The 15,293-nt window shown below is 40.8% G+C and overlaps 1 protein-coding gene across 4 annotated transcripts in view; it reads right to left on the reverse strand.

Moving 5' to 3' along the window:
• The window catches only part of il1rapl1a (interleukin 1 receptor accessory protein-like 1a), a 188,114-nt gene that overhangs the window by 58,783 nt on the left and 114,038 nt on the right, over positions 1-15,293 (reverse strand). For all 4 annotated transcript variants that reach the window (XM_072444776.1, XM_072444775.1, XM_072444778.1 and 1 more), the window contains exon 6: positions 2,112-2,186. In XM_072444776.1, the coding sequence (XP_072300877.1) occupies positions 2,112-2,186 (75 nt within the window). The remainder of the gene's footprint in view (positions 1-2,111; positions 2,187-15,293) is intronic.

The raw sequence follows: 15,293 nt of genomic DNA on the forward strand, positions 1-15,293 counted from the left end.
CTGAGCCCGCGTTCTCATTGGCCATTCATGCCGGTCGCCATTCATAAAAATGCCCCCCCTGATTGTTACGCTCCCTCTGGCCTCTCGCATTGTGCCCGCCCACCGGCGTCACACTTCCGCATTCCTCCAGCGCCTCACAGCAGGTAAGCGGAGCTCTGTCTCCCTCCTAAATTTTGTGGACTGTCTTCTAATCTTAGACTCCTTTTTGTTAGCACGGACAGTCACCGGTAACCACAGATGCGGGTCACTCACTACCGCAAGCTTAGGTAAGCGCCCCTCATTTTAAGATCCGCGATCGTCTGACGCGCTTAGGCTCTCGTGTTTTATAGGCTTTGACGCAGCTGCTCGCTCTCGCCTCTCCCTCATCGGAGCTCTAAGTCGCGCTCCGAAGTGTAAGTATGCCTGGGTCAGTGGCAAACTAGTGTTAACAACCAAATTCAGTGTTTGATTCCTCCGGTGTATGTAGGAGCTGCCGCTCCGCTTTGCCGCTGCCGCTGCCGCTGTGCTCGGAGTAACCCGCTTTGCGCAGACTAACATCCTCCTGGTCGGACTGACGGCGCAGGCCGGCGCTTGATTGTGCCCCACGCTGCCCGATGGTGCTCTCCCGTGGTCTGTACCAGCTCTGCGCTGGGTGTGTCGCGCTAACGCGCATGGGCGCGATATAGACATTTTTCTGCTGCTCTACCTGCACATCCCTTTGCCGTGCCTACACTGGACTCAAATTATGTACCGCTTTTAATACATTTTTCTGTGTTATAGGGGCTGATGGTCTGACACCGTGGTGGATTCCCCTGGTGGTGGTTCCCGCGTTTTGGTTTGTGGTGCACTGTTTTGTTGTTTTGGCGTTTTCTTATTAGGTTACTGCCCCATTTGTTTACCTCCACGGCTAAACCTCAGCGCCCCCTCCAACGGTCTTATTGAGTTTATTCATGTGTATGTGCGAGTGGGTGTGCGTGGTGTTGAGTGGTAGCATTGTAGCTTTTAGATTAGATTGTTTAAAAATATTATTGTCTTGTTTAAAAATGTGTTTTAGATTGTTAGCATTATCTATTTAAATAATAAACATGTTGTACTTTATGGAACTGTCTCTGTCTCATCAGTAATCCTTATCTGCGTGCCTTACTAATTTTCCCCAGTTTAAATTGGGGTGGCGTTGTTGGACAACTTACCATTTAAACAATATCAAAACACTCGTACTGCCACATACGCATGAACTTAAAACAAAATGCTTGCTTTTGTATATAAAATGTAATCTGTACTTGTCATTTTGCCTGTCAGCTGTCATCATGGAGTTCAACATAAGCTTCAAATGGACAATAGAAACATATTAGGAACTATGAAGTATAAACAATGTAATGTGTGCACAAATAAACACTATTGTGACATGTAGTTTGCTGCTTGACAATGCTGTAACCCTTATTTGCAAAACAGATTCCAATAAAAGTCAACTGCCAAATGGTTCAGGTGTGCTTGTCAGTTTATACACAGCAGTAATTTCTCACTCTTGATCATCCAGCCAGAAGTCAAGTACCTGGATTTAAACAGCCCTGGACAAAAGACAAAAGGTAACCTCAGTGTTTGTCATTAAGGCTTTTGTTCCTCTTCCCAGCTGCCTCTCCTCTGTCCACGCTCTCATTTCTGCAGTTTCGAGTGGTCGCGCCCGATCAGCCTCATCCACGACAGGCACATTAGCCATTCACAAAGCAGCGGGCGCCATGTGGACAAGCAAGTGTGCCCAGAAATCAAGCGGCAATATGCTGTCAGTGGGAGAAAAAACTCTGGCCGAGACACATTGCGGGCTCATGGTGACCCCACGTCAAACAAGACAAACAGCAGCGACTGCTTCTCCATGTGGCACCATATGGGATCACTATTGTTGACAAAACAGCCCAGGGATATTAGCCTTCACCATTAGCATAAGGCTGGAAAACATACTTACAAATATATTTTTTTTGCCATTTCTCATAGCTAATAAAAGTGTCATCATCAATCTACCCAGAAACAGCCAGAGGTGTGCTGGAACAGGTTTGTAAAGTCATCTGTTTCCTGTCGTTTGGAAATGACACAAGCTCCACAGAGTGCAGCTGGAGGAAATCTGCTGAAGCTCTTACCTAGCTGGAGCTCCATGGTGCTAATCTTGTTTTCAGACGGGAACAGGATTTTGGGCGGCTTGTCGGTCAAAGGAGCTGGAAGAGAGAGGAGACACAATGCAGTGAGGATGACATTTATTTGAACAATGTTACTATGACAACTTCAAATTGGTCTTTGATTCGTTTTCTTTCCCAACCCGTGTCCCTCAAACTTTTTCCACACCAAATACTTCTATAATAACTCCATTATATTTAGTTTGAAAGTCTATAATGGTATTAAGTGACCCAAATGCATTATACTGTTGTTGGTCTTTTGAGCAAGACACTTGAGTCTTTTCCCTAGGTTAACTATTGATTCACAATGAGATTAATATTATTATCCAGTTTGAACCAAGCTAAAAAGCAGCATCAATCCTGCTCTAAATCAATACATAAATGTCATTAAACTAGATATAAACCAGGACCAACTTGGAGTCTTTGAGACCATCAAATTATATAACATTACTTTAAAATGTTCCATTGCTATGGTCCTAATTACTCATCTTTCTGAAACGCATGGACAGCATCTTTCAGAAACTCAAAAACATACTCCACACATGCAGAGCGGTCTGTACACCTCGAATCCCATTAATTCACTTCAAATGATAAATTAACCATTGCTTTACCAGGAACAAGCTTCAATTAAATGTTCATGAGTGTGATCTTGTGTGAGAGAAGAGCAGCTGATTCACTAATGGCGCTAATCATCTATACGTAGTGTCAAACATGTCTGAAGCCCCCCTTATGAGACGAGCAAAACATGCTACAGTTTATAGTTGCTAAAAGCTTTTCTATGTTCAAACGATCTGTGCTCCTGAGCATTGAGACATCCTGAGAAGAAAAGAGGGGTCCTGTAGAGTTTGTCTGCATTTTAAATAAATTGTAGGGTTCGATATCTAATCACAGCGACAGAAAAGACATTACCTTTTGCCATAAAAGCACATAAGAACAACAAACCTTTCAAAATAAAATGTCATAAATATGCCTGAACTGCAGAGTTTGATGATATATATTTAATACAATCACTAATACAATGTTTAGCTTCACAGTACTATGTAATAATACTGAAACTTTTACCAGGGCAGCAGTGGCTCAATGGTCGAGAGGTCGTCGGGCAAGACACTTCACCCGCATTGCCCCCAGTGTCAGTTTACACTGGTGTGTGAATGTGTGTGTGACTCCACAAGAACTAAACTTGCACTGATCAGAATGAAAACAAACCAATATCTAAACAAGGGTTGCCCAAAAAACAATACAAACATTTTTAATATACTATTTCCAGACACACCAGACTATTGTCAAAACTAGATAATTATTATTGATTATTATATAACTATCAATACTTAAAAAACAAAATAGTACAAATTCTGACCTTTTCTGAATAGTTGCAAATAAATCGGTGATATCCTAATTACTATAACCCTACATGGTTATATTAAAGTAGTTATTTAAATTCTTGGTCGTCTAAAGACGTTCCTCATGTGTCGATTAATTGTCTAAAATGGGCTTGATGTGTGTGATGTGAAGCTGGCAAAGCTCTCAAAACTATGAAGTTTCTATGATCCGACCATAAGCTCCCAGGATTTCGAATTTTTTTATTGAGAAATATCTAGCTCTCTACATGTAAAATAAGTAAATAAATAAACGCACAATTTACCCCCCAGTCCTTCCCAGTAATATAATTAGTTGACTAATACAAATTTTGACACCATCGGCCGATTAATTGACTAAACGACAAGAAGACCACAGCCCTAAATTAAACTACTAATATTCTGTAATGAAAATTACATTCAATTATATAAAAGGTTTTGTAATAAAAATGCTATCAAGCCTTTTCCTCAGTATCGAATAGAGTTTGAAATGTTACCATCGTAACAACACAAGGAGACTTACGTTTGACCAAAATCAAAAGCAGAACTTAGCACTAGTTTATAGGGAAGTGCCTTCCCTATAAAAAAACTAAATCAGTTTGAGATTAAATTAGACTACAAGATTAATCCTATTGGACACATCAAATTCATGGAGCCACTAATAAATGGATATTAAACAGCTCAATTACAATCAAGTCCCTTCGGACCTACAAAAAACATGCACACATTTAGTCATACTCCAGTCAGTAACTCCTTTAAAGTTAACTGTATAATAATGGCAGAATAATAAAGCTGCATTTCCCCTCCACTAATTTCACCACTTCTCCACATTTTAGTACATTCAGTGATCCATTCAAGCCCAAGGCACAGTCTCTTCTTGCTGCACTGTTACATCATGAGAGAAAATTGGGCCACTTTTAAGCTTGTTATCTCCAATATTGCGCCATTGACATTATCATAGACCTTGGTTTGTCTTTATCAAAATGCACTCCACCTAAATGCATGTATTTAGAGTTGTATAATGCTGAAAAGAAGTTGACCTCTGGCTATTCGGGCAAAGCTAACCAGCATATTTGAGCTTACACAGGTTAATTTGTCTACTCCCACTACAGCAATGAAAGAGACTTTTATGGAATAAGACAAAGCCCAACTTTACAAACAAGGGAATTTGCAAATGCAGCTTATTTGGGTCAGTTTGTTGCCCAGTGCTTTTATTAACACTTTTCCTTCGAGTGTCCTCAGCAGCCTGTCTTTTTAAACCGATTATAAAGGGCCCTCTATCAAGCTGTTTGTAAGCCGTGCTCGTTTACTGTCTGTATCTGGACGGAACAAGGAGGGCAGTGTCCCACTCGGACTCTCTGTGTGGTCCAATCACCAACAGTTCAAAATGAGGACAAAATAGATATGGAAAAATGGATTGAGTTGTTGGGTAATGTTTCTGTTGTGATCGACAAAGAAACACAATTAAATTATTCATGGTGATTATCAACTTGTGTTATTTCACCGGTAGAATTTACCAGCGCAACATAGACAAATGTAAGAAAATAGGGTTTTAAAAGATGTACATTTATATCTAAATGATGAAGAGAGAGAAAGAGGGTAGGAGAGAGAGATAAAGAGAGAGTGAGTGAGAGGGGGAAAAGAGATGGAGAGGAGAGAGAGAGAGAGAGAGGGTAGGGGAGAGAGAGAGAGAAAGAGAGTGAGTGAGAGGGGGAGGGAGAAAGAGAGATGGAGAGGAGAGAGAGAGACAGCAGGGGAGAAAGAGAGAAAGAGAGAGAGAGGAGGAGAGTGAGAGAGAGAGAGAGAGAGAGAGAGAGAGAGGGAGGGAGAAAGAGAGATGGAGAGGAGAGAGGCAGAGGGGGAAACAGAGAGAAAGAGAGGGAGGAGAGAGAGAGAAAGAGACAGAGAGAGAGTGAGTAAGAGAGAGAGTGAGTAAGAGAGAGAGAGAGCGAGAGAGAGAGAGAGAGAGTGAGAGTTCAGTAAATTGTGGTACAAAGTGCTGCTCAGATTTGGCCCGTGTCACAATCAGGCCCAGTGTCATGGAGGAGAGAGGCGGTCACGGGCTTTTAACCACGACTGTTTACACTGTTAATAGGTAATCAGACTGCACAAATTACACTCCATACTGATACCATTTTAATTACATATCAAACAGCTATACATAATTACACAATGGGTGATCATATAGTTAATTATGAACTGGGCAAACAGACTATCGGGCGGCGTGGTGAAGAGGAGAGGAGCAGATGTTGCAGTGTGGAGTCGAGATAAGAAGCTCAGACAGTTACAACATAAAGCACATTCAATACAAAACAAAGCAATTTTTCAATCAGTCTGGATTCTCTCCTGGAAATCTCATCCTCAGATAGACCCTATTAGAGACCCTATCCTGCAATGGCAAAGACACAAGCCTGTAGTAAAAATGTCATATAGTAGTTCACAGGTAAATAAACCCAAAAGAAAATCTAAAAATTACAATTTTAACAATGCAACTGATCATAATTTTTAAATCAAAAAAATGTAATATAGGTACCGTTGTAGAATCTGCTTTTGTAAAATGCATGCTTCAAGAGCCACTATTCAGAATAAATCATTGATGCAAGTTGAATTCATGAAGCTCAGTGCATCTCCAAAGGACTGTTTTCTTCACATTGTATACTGTATGTCAAACGCAGTCCCATATATGGCAGGATCTGTATGTTTGGGCACATAACGTGGTGTGCTCACAGTTTGTGCTTGAATAGTCAGTAGTATATAGAGACATTAAGTCAGATAGTGACCGTGTGTATGGCATTGTGAGCACTCGACCGCGCGGCACGTTTCTGCTTGGTGGCAGAAAAGCTCAGTGGACTTTCCAGATGGATTATTCTGGCTGAGTGACTGAGGGGATACAGCAAATTAATGAATTAAGGATGGAGCTGACACACTTGGATCACTGGGCTGCTCCGGTAACATTTCACACTCTAGTCATATTTAAAAATCATATTGTTGTCAAAGGTGAAGGATGAAATAAATCAAATGAAAAAATAATTGACATTAAGGCCATGAATGTTGAGGCTCTCGTGGATTATGAGCATGTTTGTGCATGAGCTCAGATTGGAAAATGAAGCCTGCGTAAGTTCACCTGGAAGACCTAACCTAAATCTGCGTCGGCCTCCATGGAAGGACCCCTCTCCCCAGCGCCATCATCGCACTCAAGCGGCGCCCGCCTGTCCGTCTGTGAGAGTCAGATCCCTCACTTCACCATGGACTCTTCCAGGTTTCTGCGCTTATCCTAAAGAGGTTATGCAGTTTTTCCCGGCCAAGAAGGATTGGTAAAAGGACGGGGGACGTCTGTGTCATGGCCCCTACACCTGCTCCTCATCCCCAATCAACGCTCAGTCACTCCTCCCCGCTCCAATCAACGCACAGGCGGCAGCATTTAAGCGCTCAGGCTGATGGCTCAGTCGCTTCAAACCGTATCTGCGACCCACCACCTCCCCTGCTCCTCCTCTGCATCTATTATTCTCTCCACATCTACCACCACCAGTCTCCAGGCTCCGGGGGGAAGGTATCTAATTCAATCAAATCATGGAGTGCCCATGATCGCTACGCCTTCCACCGGGGTCTGAGCGCCAAATAAATTTTGCAATAAAGTTCGCTAAAACATCTTTTCTGCTTTTGTGTCTGAGTCTCTCCAGGGTGAAATTATATATGGCGCTACAATATATACGATAATAACACCTTATTGAAAGGTATAACATAGAGATTATTGGGTTGTGCTCCCTTCTGCTAGTGTGGATACAACAGCTCTGTAAAACAGCTTTGGCGGATGTAGTGATATGGAGATGATAATATGTAATAATGATGACAATTAATTAATTCATTCATTATTGGATTTCTATAGTGGCTTTCATGACACTCAAAGAGCTTTACATTGTATTATTCATTCACTCCACACTCGGCGGTGGTAAGGTACTAGTGTAGCCACAGCAGCCCTGGGGCAGACTGACGAGGCTGTGATGCTGCACCATCTGTCCCTCCGACCACCACCAATTACACACTTACTTTCATATTAGGCAATGGGGGTGAAGTGTCCTGCCTAAGGACACAAGAGCAGTTTAGCACTGACCAATCCAAAAGAAACATGCTTAACCTGTTACCATCCACCTATTTTCGCCCTGTGCACAATGGTTGGACATACCCAAATGGCATTGCTTATTAAAAGAGGATCTTATGTTCCACATGCAAGTGTGATGCATCATTAGAAAGCTTAGGCCTTCTAGTTTCTGCAGATGTGCACATGGACACTGTTAGGGCTTCAGAACTTACACTACAGAGGCCCAAACATAAACAAAACATCCTTTTTTAGTCTCGCCTGAATATTGTTAATTTGTAATGGTCCTGAGCATGACATACTTCATTGTGTGCATATGCTGTTCACTGTACATGATGTTTATCTTGTTGACAACAACTGTGTACAGTTTCAGATCTCTAGGAACAGGCATTTTGGTGCTGTTGACCTTTTTGTATCAAAAAGTATATTCGGAACAAGTGATCCAAATATGTGCCAACTGTGCCAAACTGTTTTATTACAATTTTAGCACCTCTATGATCATAAAACATACATTTTGATGTTTTGTAGGCCACTAATAGCAATTATAACTGCTAAAAAAAAAATATGTGAAAATGTGTAAATATGAGTTTACCCATGAATTTCCCATATAGAGGTTAAAAATATATATATATATATATATTATTTTTATTTTATTTTTGTATTGGTATAATAATACATATATCTAACAATATGCACGTCCAAAAGGCTAATAAAATCAGAAAACGTTATGCGCAAAATCCTGCCGAGAAATCTGGCTCTTTACAGCCTTCCCTGAGCCTTACGCACGGGAATACAGAACATTCTGTGTCAATCAGCCCCATTGTCCCGCCTCTCTTTTTAAAGCTATTTTCATTGGCTAGAATAATCTGTCAATCAATCTGAGCTACGTCATTCGCACGCGGCGCTGTTTAGATGTAAACAGACTAATACATGTGCGTCGCAAGCGGCGCATTTTTTTTTGCGGAGGCTGTAGCAAACAAACCCGTGGACAGAAAAATTCGTGGATGGTCTCATTCTGTAGGAAACAGTCTGAAGAAAAGAAGGATACCCAACATTATTTTATAGGTCAAACAAGTCATTTGTTATGGACGGAGAAATGCGCCGAACAAGCGCATTCTCGTCCCGCGAGAAACGAAGAAAAGTTTGTTTACTTGACAATATCTTGAAATCGGATAACTTCAGGAAAAATACAAGTGGATATTGTTTTTCAATGGTTCCTTACGGACAGACTGAGCACATGGATGTACAGAATTAAAGCCGTTTCGTCCGTCATAAACAGCAAACAGGTAGGACATGCGTTTGTAAAAGTTGAGACTTTCTCACAAACTATTGGCAATTGCTTCTTGGGGCATATTATTCAATGTAAATCAATGACATATTCGTTTTGTTGAGAAAATAAGCTTTAAAATGATGTATGGCTTGCTGGTATTGACCACGGAAATAAAAGTGATGATGTAAGAGAATATTTGAGATATAGAAAATGTTCGCCGGCGGACAGGTGGGTGGTAACAGGTTAAACTTAGTTGAGGTTCAAGTTTATATTAAATGACAAAAGTACACACACAAGTACACTTTATACTCTTGCTTGAATGTTTTTTTTTTCATTTACATCAGTTCTGCTATACACAATGTACTCAAATTTAGCATATATTCAAAACAGAGGCAAAATTATAGATTTTTTGATCATGCCAACAGCACTGTTCACTTTCTGCACTGCATATGTAAATTCAACTGTACATTTGTGTACATAGTAAGCCTATTTTTATTTCTGATCCAATAGCAAATTTTACTAGTTTTTCTTTTTAACTTTATACAGGTTGTTTTTATCATTGTTCATTGTTTTATGTTGCACCGAATCACCAAAGCAAGTTCCAATGTTTATGAATTCTGTTCATTGACAATGCTAATAAACCTTTTCTGATTCTGATTCTGATGCTCACCGCTAGTTTGACATGTTCCTGCAGCTGGTGTCGTTTAATCCATGCCTGTTCTTCCGAACCCAAACCCGGTTTAAAGTCTTTTTCTGGCCCGTTGAACATGTCAGGCTCCAGACACCAGAATCTGAATGAAGTATCTCTCCCTCTATCTATAGTTCAAGCATATCCCACACTTCCTCTTACATATTACACAAAGTGATGTCAGCACTAGTGTTACAGAAAAAGAATGGCCTGCTGATGACTCAAGCCTTGGGTAGGAGTCAGTTACTTAAGCCTGACTCCTCTCTCTGGTTGGCAGGCTATAACGGACAGCGGCGGATCACCATGTATTAACAGTGACCTTCTTCTGTTCCGTTGTCCCCCCTGTGCTGCTTTCACTACGCCCTGATGGTGCAATAACCGCCCTCTATGGTTCCCTTATAAAAGCCACCTCTATACGCTGGATTCAATTCTGCCCACCGCTCCCCACACACGAGGAGATGAGCGAAAACTTGTGTGGTGTCATCCGGAGGTGGCTAATAAAAGGAGTCCTATTCAACTTGACTCATAGCACACTTCCTACCGCGCGGCTTTCCAAGAAGTGCCTCTGGCTAAGCGAAAATATCCGGACATCTGAACATTACGAGAGTGGATTTATGTTTCTAAATATGTAGTTCAGTGTTCGTAATGTTATAAAGTCCATGTTCTTTTGGAAGTGATATTTTGTGCCATCCTTTTAATAGATACAGGTCTGCTGTTTTGTGAGAAGAAGACCTTCTGCCTTTCGCTAACCCAGATGAACATGACTCAGAAATACTGTTCAAATATTTCTTTAAAAGCCAAATATCTATCAGTCAATGTTCAGCAGTTTTAAACACTCTGTCGAATCAAATGCGCTTTGACTTCATATTAATAATTTTAGTTCAAGGAAATACTTAACCAATGATACGAGGCATAGATGCTACAAATATACAACTATATTTACTTCTGCTGCTGATTTAATGTTTTCAATAAATGTACAATCGTTTGCAAAGAACTGTGACTAATGTTCCCATTGAACAAACTTTTAACAAGCACTTCATGTAAAAAATAATCATTAAATAGATAAAGAATTTTCACAGGTTCGGCTGAGAAAAACAAATACCTGGGCCTCTTGTTTTACAAAGCATTATTATCTAATTAAATGGAACCTTGCTAAAACTCTACCTTAATTTGTTTTCTCTGGCTCTCCACAAGGATTATATTTTTTGCAAAGGTTGATAAAATAACTCACATTGTGTTTGCAGTAAGAGGCTCAATTAAGTAGTCATGAGAGCGTTTGAAATGAATGAGAAGCTTTTGTTCAGCAAGTACAGAAAGAGAAGGAGAGGAGGCGGGAGGTGTCCTTATAGAGCACGCTTTGTGGGCCTGAAGAGGAGGGAGATGTAATTATGCATGTTCACAGGTATGCAAATGTAATTGGGAATATTAAGAGAAACAGTGGACATGTTATTACAGACATTAGGCAGGTTCAATGTTTAAATGACTTCACATTCAGATGTAATGAGAGCATGAGGCGCAGTGTCATTTAGCAATATTGCTTTCTTATTTAATTCATCTTCTACTGCCCGTCTCTTTGTCAGAGTGTAAAGTGCATTTAGCAGCTTTTCACATTTTTATAACCATTACTTAGTTTGGTAAGATAGTACCTGATGATGATAATAGAACCTTTATTTTCCTACAAGAAGGAATTTCCAGCAAAGAACAGTTCAAGGACAACAGGCGAAAAGAGACTTACAATCAAAAATCAAGATGAAAATCAGCACTGAAAGTAGAGCAAAATACAAGGCTGCAACACTATTATGTACAATAAGTGGCATCACTATGCACGCTGCTCAACAGTGATGGTTCTTGGTTGAATTACCCCCCCCCCCCATCAGCCCTGGACCTCCCAGCCTAGATCCAGTGGACTCAGTGCACTGTAGAGGCTCTCAAACACCACTGTATGTTTCAAGACAGAAATAATCACAGATCTGCGAATATGAGGTCTATATTCATGAAACTTGGGAAAAGCTTGTAAGCAGTCGAGTGTGCTTCAAAACACCCCTAAGGTTGAGGATTTTTATGTTATGTAAGAAGGTAAGGCTGAAGGCTGCATGATGGGGCAGATGCGTCGTGTTGCCCAAGTGCATCTGACGTCTCCTCTTGCTGCCCACCTCGATCACCCCAAAAACCACCACTGTCTGGGCACAAAGAAAGACACTTTTTCCCACTCACATTGGTCAACCTCAGCAATGCTCTGAGTGAGTGACGGGAGGATTTTTAACCACTACCTCAAACACTACTACTGGCCAAGGTTCAATAACAAAAATGTGCAGAATTATTTATGAAAAGGGGGGAAAGTTTATGCCCAGTACTTTCCTTAGCTCTCTTTCCTCTCCAACGCGCCAAAATCTCAAGCATCTACAAAACATGTGGCTGAAAGTATTTGACCACATACAAGACTCAAGGAAATATACAAGTACCAAAAACACCCAAAGTTTATATTAGCGTTTGCCTCCATCTTCCAAACCAGTGCTTCTCTGTGCAGCCAGACGTGCCTTCCAGGAGAAGTGTGCATGGCAGAAGTAAAGAGGTTTGTGAGGCTTTAGAGCAGATTCCAGGGAGCAGGTGCTGTCTGCATTTAGGAGCTCGAGTTGGATCTGAAGTGGAAGGAATACAGTGGTTATGGATGAACAAGGAACGAGGTAACAAGGCTAATTGAAGTCCAAAGCAAAACAAAACATGTGCTTATGTAAGGGGAGAGGTGGGATTTAAACATTATATTTATTTCATTCTATTGAGGTCTGGATGTCAATCAGTGCCATAGCTGCGTCCAAGTGCAGTATAAAGCCATGTTATATCAAAGCGTGTTCTCCTTGCTGTTATATTCTATGAACAACAATGAATAAATGTGATATTTGAGCTGACCATCAGATGCACAATTATAGACCGGTCTACTTATTTTCCCATTCGTCTCAAAATGGATGGGACTTGGAAACAATATTGTGACAACTGGACTAAAATATGCAGGACCTTGACTCAAAGCAAGAGCAGCTCTCAAAACATTGTAATTCATCATTATTACACAAACTAGTGTTAAGTATGAAAAGTCGATACTCAGATGTGTAGTAAAAGGTTCAGTTGTAGTCTGAATCTGATCTGGACACTGTTTTTGTTGAAATAAACGGAATATTTGTCTAAAAATGGAAGACTCTTGGAATAATGAGGATCACACCACTCATTTGAACAAGTATCGTTACAAACGGGTCAAAATTCAACCTTTCTTGAACAATTTTAGAATTATCTTGAGCTTTATTAGAACTAGCAAAATACCACATAGTAACATAGAGAAAAAAAAACAAAAGTTACAATACAAATAAAGATACATATAACGTATTTAACAGCTAAGTTAAAACATTTTATTAGTATACTATGTAGAAAATACAATGCACCACTTTCTAACTCTTGGGTTAGGGTCTTTTGTCCAGACACCGTATTTTCCTTTCTTTCCGTGAAGCGTACCAGTTCATAGCTCTGCAGTTTGTGTGTACATGTGTGTATCTTGTGTGGGATAACATCACAGTGAACTTTAAAGCTCCCCTGTGGCCTCAGTGTAAACTATAGTGTTCTTCCATTAGGGCCCTTCTCTCAGACGGCGTGCGCGCTCAAAAATGCAGGTCCATGCTTAACTTCTGGAGCCACACAAACGCAAGCCGCCTTTGGACACATTGCGCCCTGCAGCCACGGGAGAAAATAACCTGTGCGCATTCGATAACAAAACCCAGGCGTTCACCTCAATAGGTCGTTCCTGCATATGTTTGTGAAGCTTTTACAGGAAATAATCACAAGGGGAGAACATGTCACTGAGCAATGGGGCAGTCAGGAAACATGGAGAGCGACCGGCCGCCGCTTGGTAATGACGGAGGATTAGTCATTGAATCGGTGTCCATCTCCACAGGTAATTCAAAGGGAAGCCCTCTCTGTCCCCTATGCTCCATGGTCAGAGCAGGCTAACATGTTATCTGTGGGGGGAAAAGGGGGTGGCAGGTGGGTGAAACAGCTGAGGGGCAGGATTAACACAGTCCTGGCGCACTGTCTGTGGCGGAGTACAGTGTGCAGGAGTCCCAGGGCTGCCCAGGTGTGCCGTGCCAACACACACTACCTGAAGTGACACATCCAGAGCTGCGAGAAGGAGATAGCAGCCTGCGGGGTCGCCACACCGGCCATCTGCTCCTAGGGCTCCCATTGACCTGTCGCCACGGCAACCTGAGCACTACCAACGCACCTGTTCATTGTGTGTTAGAAATGATACTTCAGTGCAATATACTTTTTGTGTAGAATAGCTCAGAATATAAAAGGTATTCATGGGTTTCAGGCAAATGTTTCCTTCCTGATTTGAGGGATTTCGTGAGGACATTTCCCCATTCAAAAGAATTTAATGTGGAAAGAATTGGGATATTGCCATAACAATGTAGGACCATAGCCAAGCCAAATCCGTGTCTGAAACCCATACCTACGTTATTTCATGGGGAAATCTGGCTCTTGCCCCCATCTGAGAGAACAACATAATTTATGGTTAATATTTCTGTGATGACTGGACCTACTTACAATGTAAACTGTTCTTTTACAATCAGGTTCTTAGTCCAGGGAAATGTAACATCCTTTTTAGTGTGTATGTCTTGTCTTTTTACACACATCTAGTGCATCAATGACAATGACCTGATATTTCAAAATAGATGTATCTACTAAAAGTACATTATTTGAATTAATTTATTATCCCTTGTAGCTGGAGTTAATTGATTGAAATCAATTTATCAAAAACATAAAGGTTTTCTTTTGAGATACACCCAATTTACTAACTCATCATAAAAAGGGACACAAGCTCACAGTAACTGAGGTGCAAACTATTCTCTACTTTGTTTGTCCTGCTAAAAACTAAAGTAACTAAAAAGATGACAGTTCCGAAGTCAAAGTTTAAACGGCGGAGTGCGGGGAACAGCTGGTGAACATGACAGCATCTGTGACCTTCCTGGGAAATAAAAGGAAAGAAAAAAAGATTGAGAGTCGGGTTTGTTGTGTTGGTTGAATGGGAGAGATAGACGGGAGCGAGAGAAATAACAGAGTAGGTGAAGAATGAGCAGTGGATACCAGGGCACTTTATCACAGCCGTACACTACACTCCATTTATATTGTTGATGTCTTTTCAAGGGTCACTGACTTCTACTTCTGTTACCTGATGGCAATACTGATAAAAATAATCATATATTTTTTGCATCGCTGGTGAGAACTATGCGAGTAAAGCGTTTGAAATGGCCACACAATTTCTAGTACCAACAGCCGGCTGCACAATGGGGGAAACTATTGACTTGTTGACCTTTAACTTTCCCGCTGATAGCAATTCCACCTTAAAAATTCATGAGCCAAAACCCGTCCCTTGTGAGTAGAAAAGCTTTACATGGAGAAAGCATTGTAACACTTTTCCCTTCTGTATTTATTTTGCTGTATACATTTTATTATTATTAGCTAATGTAATGGTTATGTTTGTGAGTAATTGTGTTATGTTATGTGAGGTTGCTGTCTTTGCTAAGTTTTTAGACTCGTTGCGTTAATCAATAGGAAGTTAGCGTTCCTCAACCTGTGAGAATTGATTGTCACCAGGGGCAATTTCCTCAGCGCGAATGATTTTTACATCGCACTTAGAGTAATCTAACTGTTAATTTATACACCATGAAATAACAAAACACATTATAATAGCCATGTA

The sequence above is a fragment of the Eucyclogobius newberryi genome, unplaced genomic scaffold (assembly GCF_026437365.1).
Source record: "Eucyclogobius newberryi isolate DKJ021-1_F unplaced genomic scaffold, fEucNew1.0.hap1 SCAF_14, whole genome shotgun sequence".
Taxonomy (NCBI): Eukaryota; Metazoa; Chordata; class Actinopteri; order Gobiiformes; family Gobiidae; genus Eucyclogobius; species Eucyclogobius newberryi.